At 36.4% G+C, this 18650-nt stretch overlaps 1 protein-coding gene across 2 annotated transcripts in view; it reads right to left on the bottom strand.

The window, feature by feature from the left end:
- The window catches only part of DPP10 (dipeptidyl peptidase like 10), a 716172-nt gene that overhangs the window by 529875 nt on the left and 167647 nt on the right, over positions 1–18650 (bottom strand). For both annotated transcript variants that reach the window (XM_043488102.1, XM_043488101.1), the window contains one exon: positions 11014–11128. In XM_043488102.1, coding sequence (XP_043344037.1) covers positions 11014–11128 — 115 coding nt within the window. The remainder of the gene's footprint in view (positions 1–11013; positions 11129–18650) is intronic.

Below are 18650 nucleotides of genomic sequence, written 5' to 3' on the forward strand. Positions count from 1 at the left end.
ATAATCTCAAGCTTCTTTTCAGATCACAATGCAGTAAGATTAGATGTCAATACAGGAAAAAACTATTAAAAATAAAAACATATGGAGACTTAACAACAAACTTCTGAATAACCAAAAAATCACAGAAGAAATAAAAAAAAGAAATCAAAATATGCATAGAAATGAATGAAAATGAAAACACAACCCCAAACCTATGGGATTCAGTAAAAGCAGTGCTAAGGGGACGGTTCATAGCAATATCAGCTTACCTCAAGAAACAGGAGAGAAATCAAACAAATAACCTAACTCTACACCTAAAGCAAATAGAAAAAGAAGAAATGAAGCACACCAGGGTTAGTAGAAGGAAAGGAATCATAAAAATTAGGGCAAAAATAAATGCAAAAGAAACAAAGGAGACCACAGCTACAATCAACAAAGTTAAAATCTGATTCTTTGAGAAGATAAATAAAATAGACAAACCATTAGCCAGACTCATCAAGACAAAAAGGGAGAAGAATCAAATCAACAAAATTAGAAATGAAAATGGAGATATCACAACAGGCAACATAGAAATACAAAGGATCACAAGAGACTACTATCTGTAGCTATATGTCAATAAAGTGGACAATTTTGAAGAAATGGAAAATTCTTTGAAAAGTATAACTTTCCAAAACTAAACAAGGAAGAAATCGAAAATCATAAAAGACCCATCACAAGCACAGGAATCGAAACTGTAATCAGAAATCTTCCAGCAAACAAAAACCCAGAACCAGATGGCTTCACACCTAAATTCTACCAAAAGTTTAGAGAAGAGTTAACACCTATCCTACTCAAACTCTTCCAGAAAATCGCAGAGGAAGGTAAACTTCCAAACTCATTCCATGAGGACGTCATCATCCTAATACCAAAACCAGACTAAGATGCCACAAAGAAAGAAAACTACAGACCAATATCATTGATGAACATAGATGCAAAAATCCTCAACAAGATTCTAGCAAACAGAATCCAACAACATATTAAAAAGATCCTACATCATGACCAAGTGAGCTTTATCCCAGGAATGCAAGGATTCTTCAATATTTGCAAATCAGTCAATGTGATACACCACATTAACAAATTGAAAGATAAAAAACATATGATTATCTCAATAGATGCAAAGAAAGTCTTTGACAAAATTCAACATCCACTTATGATAAAGACCCTCCAGAAAGCAGGATTAGAAGGAACATAGCTCAACATAATAAAAGCCATATATGATAAACCCACAGCAAACATTATCCTCAATGGTGAAAAATTGAAAGCATGTCCCCTAAAGTCAGGAACAAGACAAGGATGCCCACTCTCACCACTACTATTCAACATAGTTTTGGAAGTTTTAGCCACAGCAATCAGAGAAGAAAAAGAAATGAAAGTAATCCAGATTGGAAAAGAAGAAGCAAAACTCTCACTGTTTGCAGATGACATGATCTTCTACATAGAAAACCCTAAAGATTCCACCAGAAAGTTACTAGAGCTAATCAATGAATATAGTAAAGTTTCAGGATATGAAATTAACATACAGAAATCCCTTACATTCTTATACAGTAACAATGAGAAAACAAAAAGAGAAATTAAGGAAAAAATTCCATTCACCATTGCAACAAAAAGAATAAAATAATTGGGAATATATCTACCTAAAGAAATAAAAGTCCTATATATAGAAAACTATAAAACATTGATGAAAGAAATCAAAGAGGACACAAATAGTTGGAGAAATATACCATGTTCATGGATCAGAAGAATCAATGTAATGAAAATGAGTATATTATCCAAAGCAATCTATAGATTCAACACAATCCCCATCAAGGTACCAATGGTATTTTTCAGAGAACTAGAACAAATAATTTCACAATTTGTATGGAAATACAAAAAAAACCTCGAATAGCCAAAGCAATCTTAAGAATGAAGAATGGAATTGGAGGAATCAACTTACCTGACTTCAGGCTCTACTACAAAGCTAATCATCAAGACACTATGGTACTGGCACCAAGACAGAAACATAGATCAATGGAACAAAACAGAAAGCCCAGAGGTAAATACACCAACCTATGGACACCTTATCTTCGACAAAGGAGGCAAGAATGAAACTAGAACACTTTCTAACACCATACACAAAAATAAACTCAAAATGGATTAAAGCTCTAAACGTAAGACCAGAAACTATAAAACTCCTAGAGGAAAACATAGGCAAAACACTCTCTGACATAAATCATAGCAGGATCCTCTATGACCCACCTCCCAGAGTACTGGAAATAAAAGCAAAACTAAACAAATGGGACCTAATTAAATTTAAAAGCTTTTGCACAACAAAGGAAACTGTAAGCAAGGTGAAAAGACTGCCTTCAGATTGGGAGAAAATAATGGCAAATGAAGCAACTGACAAAGAATTAATCTCAAAAATATACAAGCAACTCCTGCAGCTCAATTCCAGAAAGATAAGAGACCCAATCAAAAAATGGGCCAAAGAACTAAGCAGACATTTCTCCAAAGAAGACATACAGATGGCTAACAAACACATGAAAAGGTGCTCAACATCACTCATTTATCCGAGAAATGCAAATCAAAACCACAATGAGGTACCATTTCACACTGTTCAGAATGGTTGCTATTAAAAAGTCTACAAACAATAAATGCCAGACAGGGTGTGGAGAAAAGGGAACCCTCTTACACTGTTGGTGGGAATGCAAACTAGTACAGCCACTATGGAGAACAATGTGGAGACTCCTTAAAAAACTGGAAATAGAACTGCCAAATGACCCAGCAATCCCACTGCTGGGCATACACATTGAGGAAACCAGAATGGAAAGAGACACATATACCCCAATGTTCATCACAGTACTATTTACGATAGCCAGGACATAGAAGCGACTCAGATGTCCCTTGGCAGACTAATGGATAAGAAAGCTGTGGTACATATACATAATGGAATATTACCCAGCTATTAAAAAGAATGCATTTGAATCAGTTCTAATGAGGTGGACGAAACTGGAGCCTATTATACAGAGTGAAGTAAGTCAGAAAGAAAAACACCAATACAGTATAATAACACATACATATGGAATTTAGAAAGATGGTAATGATGACCCTACATGTGAGACAGAAAAAGAGACACAGATGTAAAGAACAGACTTTTGGACTCTGTGGGGAGAAGGCGAGGGTGCAATGATTTGAGAGAATAGCATTGAAACATGTATCTTATCATATGTGAAACAGATTACCAGTCCAGGTTCGATGCATAAGACAGGGTTCTCAGGGCTGGTGCACTGGGATGACCCTGAGGGATGGGATGGGGAGGGAAGTGGGAGGGGGTTCAGGATGGGGAACACATGTACATCCATGGCTGATTCATGTGAATGTATGGCAAAAATCACCACAATATTGTAAAGTAAATAACCTCCAATTTAAAAAAAAAAAAACAAAACAAAAAAACCTTAAAAAAAAAAACCCGGCATGTAGCAAGTAGATAAATAAATGTTACTTATTAAAACAAATTTTCCTCTCACTCTTGTAAAAATGAACATATTAAAATGTGAACTAAATCCATTACTTATCTGATTGGACAACACAAAAATATGAAAATAAATAAGGAAATCAAGTCTGACTTAAAAATAGAAATGCAACTATAAAGCAAAGACAAAAAACATTACTCTGACTTTATTTGTGCCAGAGAAAATTGTTTTCCACTTAACCTAAGAGATAAATCTATTAGAAAAGCAACCACAATCCATATTATCTAGGGGGAAACTGTTAAAATCTGTCATTGTTTTCTCTTTGGCAGCCTGATTATGCCTGGTTAATACCATATTCAAATGTGTTCATCTGTGCTGTTCTTGGAAAAACAAGCAAAGACAATTTAGCTTATGCCTATCAATACAACATATCTCCCTTCTTAATTCAACAAAATAAAATAAACAATTTGCATCTTGGTTGATGTTGATGTTTACAAGTGAGTAATGCAAATCTCAAAATCTGTAAAATATTATTTCCCCCTCATAAAAGCATAATGGGATACTTTAATCGTTGCTTTGACATTTTAAAACACAGGTCAGATGCTTAAATGACACTTTTTAAATTACAGCTGCCAAGAGATTGCTTGCAACATAATATAACATGACATTTTTAACTAACTATAACCAGCAGCTATTATTTTCATAGGACATAATAGTAACCAGAATAAATTCATTTTGAGTTTTTGCATAACAATAACAAATCAGCTGTCACTAGTCCAATAAAGTACTTAATTCTATCAACTGTTTTCTAGAAAATTATCTTTTTGATAAAGAGGGACAGATTAATCTTTTTAAAGCCTCATTTCAAAGGGTCAAATCATTTTTAAAAAATGTAATATCTAAGACAATAGAAAGAACAAATTCTTTGCCACAAAGCCATATTTGCAGGCACATATCAAGGCAAAGAGAACTTCCCTGGTGGCTCAGACCGTAAAGAATCTGCCTGCAATGTGGGAAACCCAGGTTCATCCCAGGCTGGGGAAGATCCCCTGGAGAAGGGAATGGCAACCTAGTCCAGTATTCTTGCCTGGAGAATCCCATGGACAGAGGAGCCTGGCGGCTGCAGTCCATGGGGTTGCAAAGAGTCAGATACGACTGAATAACTAACATGCACATCAAGGCAAGAACATGGACTCAAATCAGTCTGATATCAAGGTCAATTTAATCAGTCTATATGCTGCATATTCTCTGTAAACTAGGCACCTAATTCATCCACATTCTGTTGAGCTCAGATTTATTACCTAAAAAACTACTCCATTAAATTGGTGTGTGATGAGTAAATGAGATGATTGTTCACTCTCTTTGGAAAATATACCTAAGTAGGTATTTCTTCAAAGAAAGGCACTCATCCTTAAAGGCTAACTTCTATTTTTTATTTTGTTTATTTTTCACAATAGGACTGTATACATTTCTTGGGTGGCCTCTACTTCCTTGGTTCTAAATTTTGGCTCAAATGAACTATTTGAGCCTAACTTCATGGATCAAATCCTCATCTCACATTAAAGATTTACCTATCATCAGCATTACAGTGGCAATCTCAACCTCTGTATATTTTCTCCAAAATTGAATCTAAATTTATTGTAAAATTCTTACTATTAGAGATACCTCTTAGGGAAAATAAATAAATTTATATGATGGAAATGGACAGTCTTATTAATTTACTGTGTTAGATCAAGCAGAGTTCTCATATCTTATACCTTAAAGCTTGACTTCTTTTATACTCTGATAGACCTGTGAGGTTCAACCCTAGGTGCATACCTGGAGAAGGAACTAAAGGAAGAAAAAACTCCCTAAAAGTGAGAGCTAGAGCTAATGAAGACACAATTTCAGTACCTTATATGTTTCCTTTAGTCAACCATGAGAGTAAATTAACCTGATGATCCTGCTTTGACACTGACTGATTACAGACATTAATCAAAGGGCAACAGGCCAGTGCCGCTGAAGAACTGGTGGAATATACACAGTCCATAGTGGTTATTTTAATATGGCAACAAGACTGAAGAGCCTGATGAATATCCTCTACCAAGTACATTCTAATTCACAGAATACACTTCTCTATTTTTCAAAACAGGTCAAAATGGGTAATTATATCCTGGGTGAAACATTTCCTAACCATGTTCACTGTCATTCTGCATATTAAATATAAATATGAGAATGTAGAGTAAATGTATAGCTACCTAAAACTGGTTTCCAGGACTTTAAGCATGAATGTGCACCCATATATTTTAGAGTATAATTATTGATCTCGTGTGCTTACTAAGTTGCTTCAGACATGTCTAACTCTTTGCGACCCTATGGACCATAGCCCTCCAGGTCTCTCTGTCCATGGGATTCTCTATGAGCTCTGGAGGGGGTTGCCATGCCCCCTCCAGAGGATCTTCCAGACCTAACCCATATCTCTTAATTCTCCTGCATTGGAGGCAAATTCTTTATCACTAGCACCACCTGGGAAACCAAATTATTGATCTTATTGTCACCTATTCTGAAAATAAATGTGGGTATTCTTTTTTTTTTTTTAATGACTTCAGTGCAAACAAAAAGATATGTGGGCTTAATTAACATATCCCAGTAATTCTACCCTTTAATCAGAAAAAAAATGAAAATTTTTGGTTTCAGAAATAGTTACTTATTAAAGAAACACTTAAATGGTTAATCCACTCTTCAAAAATAATTAGGACCTCTTTTCACAAGACAGGGAAGTTGCTGACAATCTTGGAAATTAAGACACCTGTGTCAAATTACTTCTGTAATAAAATTTGCAATCAAACCAAAATTACAATGAACATGTGTTTCTCTGGTTATAGGCTTGCATGTCTTAGCACTAACCTGCAAAATGTGATGCTATTTTGAGCACAACAGTTTCTAAATCATTTCTTAGACTAGATAATTTCTTGTATGCTTCTCCTCCATCTACCCCTCAAAGCAATTATATATATTTCCAATATAGGAAGGGTCAGTGAGAGAGTTTACCAGATTTAGTCTGTTACTAAGCAAGCCACTGTTATTACTGCTGTTGTTTTATTAGATCATAGATATTGGGACTGTAATGAACTTCAAGAAATCACTTTAAATTTTGGCAAAACAAAGATGCCCCTTTTTTCAACAAAACACTTGATATCAAAGTGTCACCGAGTCCAATCTGGCTCTCATCACTACAAGACAGGTCAATTAACCAAGGGATGAGGTGTTGAGGAAAGGATTAAGACTTTATTTGGAAGGCTGGCAGACTAGTTACTCAAAAAAAAAAAAAAAAAATCTTATCAAGTTCTGAATATCAGGTTCTTTTATAGAACAGGGAGGGTGTGGGGGCCCTATGTGAGGAAGTAAAGTCAAAAGACCATTAATCTTGCAAATATCTCTTGGAATGGCTAACCTCAGGGAGGGTATGTGTTAATTTCTACCTTCCTGTGGACAACCACATGTGGACAGGATCCTGAATAAAGGCACTTATAAAGGCACTTTAGTTTGCCAATCAGGCAGAGAGGCAGGGTTCGCTGAGGCATGATATTATGCATAAACACTATCCTTTCAGTGAACAAAAATAATGTAAACAAAGGTTAAAGCAAAAGAAGCAGATTCAACATGGGGTCAGAGTTTGTTCTTCCCAGTAATAAAAGAAGGTAAGTGACTTGCCCAAGGTCACAGAGCTATAAAATGCAAACGGATTTCTGACCTCCACCCTTGCTGGATGGATTGTTCTAGAGTCAGTCCTTTGTTCTAAAAGGTCAGGTGTCCTGCTGAATAATTTCAGAATCAGAAGCTTTCCCTCCTGAGTGGATTCCTCTTCCTGGCTGAAAGTGGCCATCTGTCTGGCTGACTTTACCTAGAAATCTGAGCCTTCAGGACATATTTGTGAACAAAGTGAAGATTAGAGGGGAGTGTAGCACATTATCCCCTCAGTCACAGGTTTTCGCTTGCTGCTCTGTTGCAGCACTGCTGAGGTTAGGAAGAGGAAGGTTCTTTGTAATCAGAGCACTAGTCTGATCACACATAAACACAAGCATACATGCGTGAAATCAAAAGTCCACACTAATGATCTTAATGTACATGCTAGCCCTCATGAACCAGAGGTTAAAAAAACAAACAAACTCGGTTTTGTTTGGTTTTTCCTTGTTTGCTTCCTGTCTAATGAGGAAGGCAAGACTAGATAACTTAAGGAGTACTTCCAGGCTTAGGACTCAGGCCACAAACTTGTTAAATCTTCTGACCTTATATTTCACTCTGCTGTTTGGTGTGAGCCCACCACGAAGGTCATGTAGCCAGGATAGTATTTGCTTACTCACAACTCAAGCAAAATTCCTAACCACCATGATTTCATTTATCTGCTTCATCAGTTTGCATAATCCTCCCATTCCAGTGACACTGAATTTACAGAGTATAGTACACAGGTTGTTTCTGTAATACTTTTTCCACTCCAGTATACTGACTTCTATTTTTCATTTCATAACATCCCTGCCAAAAATAACAGTGCGATGCAAACATATTCGAACATGTGGTAAACAAATTTGTTTGTGTGTGTGTGTTAGCACAGTCACGTCTGACTCTTTGCAACCCCATGGACTGTAGCCCACCAGGCTCCTCTGTTCATGGAATTCTCCAGGCAAGAATACTGGAGTGGGCTGCCATTTCCTTCTCCAGAGAAAACAAATTTAGTACATTATTAATGTAAAAAATAATTGCCACTTCCATTTGTATAATTAGCCTCATATGAAATTAACTCTTTGAGTTGGGGATGTGTGGTTGTTGTGCTCATGTGTAGTTGTGGAAGAAGGCAATTGGAAGATATAAAGATAAGATACAAAGCAGGAGACAGACCAACTACTATAGTACCTAGAAAGTTGTAAGAAGTCCATTATCATCTATTGATGTATGAATAAATAAATAAACAGAACACTGAGAGACTGACTCCAGATTAAACATTTGGCATTTTTCCACATGCCAAAACTTAACATTGAAATCAGAGAGGATCTATACTCCTAAAAGACTTCATACTTTTTATTCGCAGTCTCCCTCACGCAACACAGTGTTTTGCATTGTGTCTGGTGGTCAATAAGTACTTAACAATAAAAATAATAAAACAGATGGCAGCAGTACTTCTACACATATACCAAATGCCTCAATTTTATTATCTCAGTTATCCCTGAGAGGTAACACTGAGACAGACTGAGACCTGGGACCCGATGTCCTTTACTGCAATACTTATGCATGGACCAATGTCTTCTCAAGCGACAAAATACAAAGAAACTATAAGGGACTGAAATAACTGTGTGCATGCCCAGTTTGGACAAACCATGGACAACAAAATACAAAAAGATCAAAAGATCCCAACTGCTACTTCTGAAGAACCAAGAGCAAGAGGAGGGTACTATGCATACCCCCTGCACACACCACCATCAAAGGGGTGGGCAAAACACCTAAGTCACCCCTCTGAGCCAAGCCCTGGCCCTGAGGCTGTCACCCCATATAAAGAACCAGCTTGTCCCCCCTGGGGAGGAAGTGAGCAAGAAAGGGAACCTGTTGCTTGTTTTTGCTCCTCTCTGCTACAGCAGGGGCCCCAGTAAAGCCTTGCCTGAATTTTCTGTCTGGCTTCTTATCAATTTCTATTGATTAATGAGGTCAAGAATCTTGGTCAGTAACAACAATGTAAAGTTGCCATTATGAGTTGCATCCACAATACAGATGAGTGAAGTTACAGACAAGGTTAAACCATTAGCCAATTTCACAAAACTAGTTCTGTTAGATCCAGAATTCAAACCAAAGTATATCTTATGTAAACTCTTGCTTTAGTAAATGAATAAGTGCATGACAAAATGAAAGCAACTATCCTGTATTTTTATTACTGGGGCAAGCTGGAAAGGCTTGTGTAGAGGAAGTTTAACTTAGTGAGTAACCAGCTCTGCAGGTCTCTGTTATACCAAGCTCCCAAAGACACCAAAGTATCACTGTGGCCTCAAAGAGTCAACAACTGGGGAAAGGATACTAGACTCAGAAGAAAATTCAAGAGAAACACAGAGGCATTTTATGAAACTAATTTCTTCCATCTGGTTAACAGTCACCAATAGAAGCAGTGAAGGCATGTTATTCAGTTTTTAATAATTATGTCAAAATTTTTATGTTTAAGTGAAACACTGCACCAACTTATAAGCTCATTTTCCTTTAACAAAGATTCTTGGCAACTGGCAACAAATCATAGCCGTCACACCGCTCATTACACTGTCTTGCAGATGCACAAATGAGGCTGTAAGAGACAATTCTTAGAATGATAGATAAGCCAGTTCTTATCAGGAATGCTTTTTCTATCTTTGTGTAAAATTCTCTTTCCCTCCTCTTTCCTGATCCCCTCAAATTCTTTCTCAGGCTCTTCATATGTTAAATAACAACTACGAACTAAATTTTTGGAAATCTATACATTTGGAACAATGGATATTGCAGCTTGTATAACTAGCCAAAATAATTAGTTGACTAAATGACCCCGTGAAAGAGGTCATTTTGTTAATCAAATGTTGTACATGAGGAAATAAATTAAACATTTTTAAAGGGTTTGTAAATAACAAAACTGGGACAGGAAGTGAAGTTATAAATACATAGTCTTTAACAACAGGCTGTAACTGCATAATTTGGACTAGCTTTATTGTATTATAGAAATGATTTTTGGACTAGTTATAGGTATAAGAAATGACTATTTTTTATAATGCTTAGCCTTATACAGTGACCAGTCTTTCAGCAAGCTAGTTAGGTGGGTTGTAGCAGCATGACAATTTTTTTTTTGTTCCTGGAAAGCAGTTTGTGAGTTTAAAATGTGAGCAGACTTTCTCTGCTTTCTGTAATAGCACCTACCAAAGAGCAGTAAAATTCCAAGTACTGAAATAAATCCCAGTGAAGAATTAAACATACTGATAATTTACATAATATAATTCAACCATTTAATATAAAGAACAAAATTTAAAGAGTAATGCAAGAGCAGTTTGGAGAGTATCTTTAGACAGAAACTGAGGATGTAAAAACGACAGAAAGGAGAGAGGAAGAAATTTGAGATATCGTACTTAGAGGCTTAGCTCATTTTCTTTTGATCTAAATCTCTGTGTCCATCAAATCCTCCCTTCCCACCATCAATACAGTTGGGCTATCTCCTACATATGGAAACTTCCAGACTCCACTCCCTCATTTCCACTTGCAATAAAAGTCAAATATGCTCCACATTTATTAAAGTGACAATCATAATAAGTCTCTAAGTAGCAACAGAGACCAAAGATCTCCTTAACATTCCATATATACATATATATAATATTGCAATGTCCCCAAAATATCTAGTATGATATTTAAACCACAAAATGACTGTGCCATTTGCAAAATGTCTGGTTACGCATTTTTTTATTCCAACCAATGCTAATGTGTCCTAAGATACCATATAAGACTACCCTCTTTAGATATTTCAATGTGAAATGATCATCCACAATACCATCATAAGAGAGTAAAGACAGATTACCTGGGGTTAAGAGGATGACTGACATAGTGATGAGTGAGCATACAACTAAAATCACCAGCAGGGCAATAGCAATTCCCTTCCAGTTTCTCTGTGGAGGGCTGTTACTTCCCAGTTCCTACCGAGAGAGAGAAAAAAAAGAAGTTTCATAATTATACATGCTCCAAGAGAAATGTATTCATAAAGGCATGATTCAGTGCATGGAAGAATCACAGTTTGAAAACTGATTAGAATCCTTTTCCTCTTCGGTAGCTCATTTAATTATTCAAAGGTGCATATATTATAAATGGCTATCTTTTGAGGGGCAATCTTACTTCTCCAAGAGATAAACCAGCAGAGCTTTATGCCTGCTGTCCAAAAATGTGGATGGCATTAAAATACATTGACTATAAACACTAGAATGATTGCCAAAATACTCTGCAAAATAATATGGAAATAAAGTGTACCTATTTACATTTTTCTTGCTACAATGGACCCTAAAATGAGGATTTAAATATTAATATTCCAGAAGCATTATAGACTACTTTTTTAACTGGTAAGGGGGAAAAAAGATTAGTGATGGGAAAATAATTCAAAATTCCCCCTCAATGCAGAGCGGTACACATTTGTCAATGTTAAAATTCTCTTTTAACAGTTCTCCCACCACTCATAAAAATCAAGAGGATGTAGTAACTAAATTAAACAATTGCTTCCATAACAACAGTTAACAACATCTTCTCCCTGGGCAGCATGCATGATATTGGCAAGGAGGTATGACTGATAGAGAAGGAGAAACTTGAGCATCTTTTACAATATGCATAGTAAAGCTTTTCAATTTTCAGATCTGTGTTCCATTCTATTGACTAGAAATATATGAGCATCATTCAGTAAAGTAAAGCATAGACCACCCTGATTTGAAATACATGCCAGATTTTCTTTACAATAAAGTTTATAAAACACTAAGTTTCTTGTTTCTTTCTCTCTACCCCAATCCCCAATTTCTTTTACTCCATTCCCAATAAAACCTTCTTTATTGAAAAATAGCCAAATGATTTGGGGACAAATGAAACAAAACATAAAGGTTTCCAGTTCACTGTGTATACACAAATCATCCAAGAAGCCCCAGCCTTTCTTTAAAAAAGATAAGTAAAATATGAGAGTAAACATTCAATAAACTATAAATGGGTTATTGTGACTCACAGTTTAAAGCACTGAAGCCAATTTTCACATAGTGACAGAGGCATTCAATTCAGCCATAAACTCTTTGGGCTTAAAAACTAGGTCCTAAATAAATGCTAGAAGAAACCATGCATAGAAGGTGTTTTCTTAATGTTTTCCCCTTCTCAGATCAGTAGATTTAGGCTTATCTTTCATTCTGATGAAGCAAATCCAGCAGAAGTCAATTTCACTCCTGTTTTTTAAAATGGGTCACTCCACACCTCTTGCTCATGCTTATTAATGCTTCCTGTTCAATACCTCTACCCCTCCTGCATTTTGGTCAGAATTTCCATTTATAAACTTATTCCATATAGGCTGAGACAGTAGATTATCAAATAATTAGCACGAAAGTAACAACATTAAGACAAACAATACAGTTTCCCTGGTTGCTCAGTGGTAAAGAATCTGCTTGCCAATGGAGGACACACAGATTTGATCCCTGGTCCGAGAAGGTCCCACATACCATGGAGCAACTAAAATTGAGTCTGCTCTAGAGTTCATGCTCCACAACAAGAGAAGTCACTGCAGTGAGAAGCCTGTGCATTATAACTAGAGAGCAGTCCCTGCTCACCACAGCTAGAGAAAGACCTGTGCAGCAGCAAAGACCCAGAACAACCAAAAATAAAGGGGAAAAAAAAAAAAAAGACAAGTAATAGCTGTCCCAGACCAGAAACACTTTTCTGGAATGCAATGTGACTGAAGGTTGACAGGTCAATTTCTTTGTTAGAATCTGTGTGATGTGATGAACAGTTATTCTCCATATTAAGGTTCTACTTAAGACTACTCACGGGGCTTCCCACGTGGCTTAGTGATTTAGAATCCATCTGACAATGCAGGAGACATAGGTTCAATTCCCAGGGTTGGGAAGATCCCCTGGAGTAGAAAGTGGTATCCCACTCCAGTATTCTTGCCTGGACAGAGAATTCTGGTGGGCTACACCATCCATGAGTTACAATGAGTCAGTCACAACTGAGCTCACACGCACAGGTCAGTTAAGACTACTCAGAAGTAAGAGTGACAGATCAGAGATGCAATGCTGTATGTATTAATAGGACCCTGTGCATGTATGCATGCTAAGTGACTTCAGTCTCTGACTCCTTGAAACTCTATGGACTGTAGCCTGCCAGGCTGCTCTGTCATTGGGATCTCCAGGCAAGAATACTGCAGTGGGTTGCCATACTCTCCTCCAGGGGCCCTTCCCAACTCAGGGATCGAACCCACATCTCTTACTTATCCTGAATTGGCAAGTGGGTTCTTTCCACTAGCATCACCTGGGAAGCCCCGCATAGAAGACTAAGAAGGGCAAAAAGTTGTGAAATACTCGTCTCAAGACCTAAGACAATGAAAAAAGGGGCAACAAACAACAAGAAGTGAGTATCTTGGCCAAGAATCACAAGCACTGCCACATTTATTAACTCAAGGGGATTTGTAGGAAAAGGGAAAAAGAGTAACTGCAATATAACTGACTTTTCAGTCCAATAAAGGAATCAAGAGGAAATTACAATTTTATATCTACTGATTCTGATTTTGATTCACTCACTGAAACTGAAGGCAAGTTACTAGAGAAATGACTTCAGAGTGCGTTTTTTGGTTTTTGAACATGATATAACTATAATATCTACCAAACACTGTCTAACAGCAATAATTGATATCTTATGTATTTGGGTACTGTACTGGGCACTTTATAATCACAATCTCACAAAATCCTCACAATAAATAAGTAAGAGCACTATTATTTTGACAAATTTGCACATCAAAAAATGGGATTTAGAGAGATCAATAACAATCACACTCACTGTTAATGAGAATATCTCAAGGTCTAACCCATAGAAGTCTAAGTTCAGAAACCATGCTCACCCAATAATATGCTGTTCGAGAAGTAAGTATTTCTTGAATCAATCTATAAACCAATAAATCAAGGAATAATTTGAGCCTCTACATATTTGAAAAATTCACCGTTTTATAAACACTCTTCTGAATTCTGCAATGCTTTCAAATAAATTCACATTTTCCCTAATGGCATAGTAGAAAAAAAAATCATTTTAAAAATTATAAAACATGTTTGAGTAAAAAATATTTATCTGGTGTTCATATAGATACACATAAGAATGTCAGGCTCCTCTAAAAATGACCCATCACTACCTAAGGCATCTTCAAGTCCCTGCTTAGGAAAGCAGACTTAATGAACTCTTACTCTCAGTCCCTCTTTTCACCCATCTTAAATTCATTACCATTATAATATTTCTCAATCTTGGTTTCATTTACATCACTTTATTCCACAAAGCCTTTTAATGTCTCTATGTTATCTAAAGAATTAAGTGCAAATGTGACAGTCTAGAATAATAATTGTCTAAAGTCAAGCACCAGTCTTCTCATCCAACTTGATCTTTTTTTGAGAAAGACTACCCTATACTGCTCAGGTTATCATTTCCAACATATGCTCAAATACTTCAAACTTCCTATCACCTTCCTACTCCCAGGTTTTGCCCATCCAATTCCTTTCATATGTATCCAATTACAGACACTGTCAGTCATTCAACATCCTGTTCGAACGTCTCTTCTCTTGGAAATTTCTTTCAATTACATAAGCCAGATAAAATTTTCCTTCTTAAAAAAAAAAAATGCCTAAAACACAGTGTACCAAAAGGTTTGAGACCAACCCTGCTATTTAATAGTTCTGATATTGCAAATTTGCTTCAACATTTTATGAAGCCTTAGATTTAAAAAAAAAAATCTGAATAACTGTAATAATGATAATTATTCTTACAAGTAACAGATATTAAATTATTCCAACAAAAGTCTTACTTCAATGTACAATAAGTTCACACTAAGTGAACTGCTTAGAATGTTCTTCTTCTGTACACTTGCACATATCACTCTCTCTTTTTCATCAAGTCTCAATCTCAAATGCTCCTTCCTTTGAGAAGGCTTGCTGATCACACTCTATAAAATAACATTCTATATCTCCTTCTATTCCCTCAATTAATTTTATTTTTCTTCCTAGCATTACCATTTTGGGATATATAGTAGGTCAAGTTATATTAAATCATATATCTATCATATAATTTAAGCTGTTTAAATGTTCATTTCATCTGTCTATTCAGCTCTTCACAATAGAAGTTTCATGATGTCAGTAACCTAGATCATCATGTTTTATACTATATCCCTAGCATTTTCAACAGCATTTAGCACATACTAGGTATGGCATAGATACTAAATGAACAAATGGCTAAATGATAACAGTTCTGATAATAAGGATGATGATGGTGGTGATGGTAGTCCTGGTAATGCTTAAAGTCATGGTTATACACTCATCATATCCCTGTGAAAGTTATCTCCTTAAATTAAGGATCACGTCTTAGATAAATTTATATTCTTTAGGTCACTTAAAAATTCTGGTCCTCTTAGTAGGTGCTTAGAAAATAGTAGCTCAATTAATTAAGAGGTGTAAATGGTTCCTGAAATGGCATAGAGCTACCAAACTGAAAGGGTTGCCATTCCCTTCTCCAGGGGATCTTCCCATCCCAGTGACCTTCTTTGACCCAGGGAGTGAGCCTGGGTCTCCCGCACCGCAGGCAGATTCTTTACTTTCTGAGCCACCAGAGGAGCCCATATAGATACAGTGTCATTAGTTAAATACATGTTAACAGTAATTTTTTAAAAATGGAGCTACTTGCTATAACAAATTTGATTGCAATTATTTTTAGCTTCATTTATCTGATGCCTGAATCCAAAATGTAGTTGCCATTCCTCAGTTTATCTTCTTCTTCTACAGCCTCAATAATTTATACTATTGATAGGAGTGGTTTTAATTGGCCCTGTGTTTCAATGACTTCCTACCAGCCAATGCCTGAAAACACCATGCCAGTCCCACAGGACAGGTATGGTGATGGATAGCAAGCTGAGCTTGCAACATGGTCATCTGGATGCTTTGGAGGCACCACAGAACCAATGTTGGGATATTTAGCATATTAAATTCCCAGGAGAGGTTTGAGACTACAAGAACAAATATTTAATAATCCATTATATAGAGTTCTTTAGGAACTCAGTCATCTAGTGGATAGATGGGTCAGTTAGAACATGTGTGAACAGGACAGATGATACTCAGTGTTGTGATGGTCTAGAGATGTATTGGTGCTGCAGGCCAAGCTAAACTGGATCTATAACCTAACTATGTTGTATTTACTGCCAATCAAATTTACTCTTTAGAGAACAGTTTAGTTTATAAGATAAGGATGTCCATAGGTTACCTGAATCCAAATGCATTTTTAACTAGTACAAAGGTAAAAATACTAGAAATCATAAGCAGAAATTACCCAAGATTTATATACATCATGCAAAATGCAGGGCTGGATGAAGCACAAGCTGGAATCAAGATTCTCGGGAGAAATATCAATAACCTCAGATATGCAGATGACACCACCCTTACGGTAGAAAGCAGAAAGCAAAAAACTAAAGAGCCTCTTGATGAAAATGAACAGGAGAGTGAAAAAGTTGGCTTAAAGCTCAACATAAGAAAACTAAGATCATGGCATCTGGTTCCATCATTTCATGGCAAAAAGATGGGGAAATAATGGAAACAGTGACAGACTTTATTTTGGGGGGCTACAAAATCACTAAAGATGGTAACTCCAGCCATGAAATTAAAAGATGTTTTCTCCTTGGAAGAAAAGTATGACCAACCTAGACAGCATATTGAAAAGCAGAGACATTACTTTGCCTACAAAGGTCCATCTCATCAAAGCTATGGTTTTCCCAGTAGTTATGTATGGATGTGTTAGTTGGACTATAAAGAAAGCTGAGAGCCAAAGAATTAATGCTTTTGAATTGTGGTGTTGGAAAAGACTCTTGAGAGTCCCTTGGACTGCAAGGAGATCCAACCAGTCCATCTTAAAGGAGATCAGTCTTGGGTGTTCATTGGAAGGACTGATGCTGAAGCTGAAGTTCCAATACATTAGCCACCTGATGTGAAGAACTGACTCATTGGAAAAGACCCTGATGTTGGGAAAGGTTGAAGGCTGTAGGAGAAGGGGACGGCAGAGGATGAGATGGTTGGATGGCATCACCGATGCGATGGACATGAGTTTGAGTAAACTCCGGGAGCTAGTGATGGACAGGGAGGCCTGACTTGCTGCAGTCCATGTGGTCACTAAGAGTTGGACATAACTGAGCAACTGTACTAACTGATATATAATTTCTTTGTACAAAATAAGGAAAAAAAGCTAAACCAGAAAAGCCAACTTTCTAAAAATTAAGAAAAAGGAATATAAATGTGTGGGTATGCTCAGTTGCCAAATTGCTTCTGACCCTTTACCACCCCAGGGACTAGAGCCCAACAGGCTCCTCTGTCCATGGGTTTTCCAGGCAAGAATACTGGAGTGGATTGCTATTTCCTTCTCCAGGTGATTTTTCTGACCCAGGGATCAAATGTGCATCCTCTGCCTTAGCATGCAGATTCTTTACCATTCATCCACCTGGGAAGTCCCAAAAGAATAAAATGTATATAATAAATATGTCACTGACTCAGTAGACATGAGTTTGAATAGGCTCCAGGAGTTGGTGATGGACAGGGAAGGCTGGCATGCTGCAGTCAATGGGGTCACAAAGAGTCAGACCCAACTGAGTGACTGAACTGAACTGAACTGATTGTGTGAACCAGACAGCACATAAAACATTTTAAACTCAAGTTAAAGATACAAATGCAAATGTACTAAATAAAACTTTGGTGAATTCTAAAAAATTAGTGAATTAAATGCATTAGCTTAATATAAATGAGAATTAAATATTATGAAATAATATACGCCATTACATACATTCATGGTTACCTACATTTGCTAATATTCATAATGAAAATATAACCATAGAAATTATTTTTCATATTTAATTTGTAATTTAATACTGATAATACCTACCACTTCTTAAAATTGCCCATTATGCTTGCAGACATTCACAAGTTTCTCATTTATCATCCTTCTCCAATTAAAAGACTCTATGCTAAGTAAAGTGCATAGTTTTGGTAAATGACCACAAGTTAGGTAGTTTTTCAAAATGATATCTGTTAACAGCTTTGTGTTACCAGCGTACATAAAGCCATGTTGAGCTAGTGCTACTCACAGTGTGACCTACAGACCACAGCATCAATATCATCTGGAAATATTAGAAATACAAGGCAAGAGTCTTTTATTGCTATTTGCTTTATTATTATTAAAAGCATTCTCATTTGGTTTTATTTGTTCACCATTAATTTGTTTATAAAAGAAGTAGCAATTATCTCAATTGTAATTTGGCATTCATCACTCCCTGATAATTATGTTTGTTTGTGACACACTTCTACATGGATCACCATTAAATTAGAAAGAAAACAAACATGACAGCTATCAGCAATGTATTTTTCAGTAGTAGTTTCACAACATCATGATTCATGGGTTTGGCAGATCTTCTAA

The sequence above is a fragment of the Cervus canadensis genome, chromosome 15, assembly GCF_019320065.1.
Source record: "Cervus canadensis isolate Bull #8, Minnesota chromosome 15, ASM1932006v1, whole genome shotgun sequence".
Lineage (NCBI taxonomy): Eukaryota > Metazoa > Chordata > Mammalia > Artiodactyla > Cervidae > Cervus > Cervus canadensis.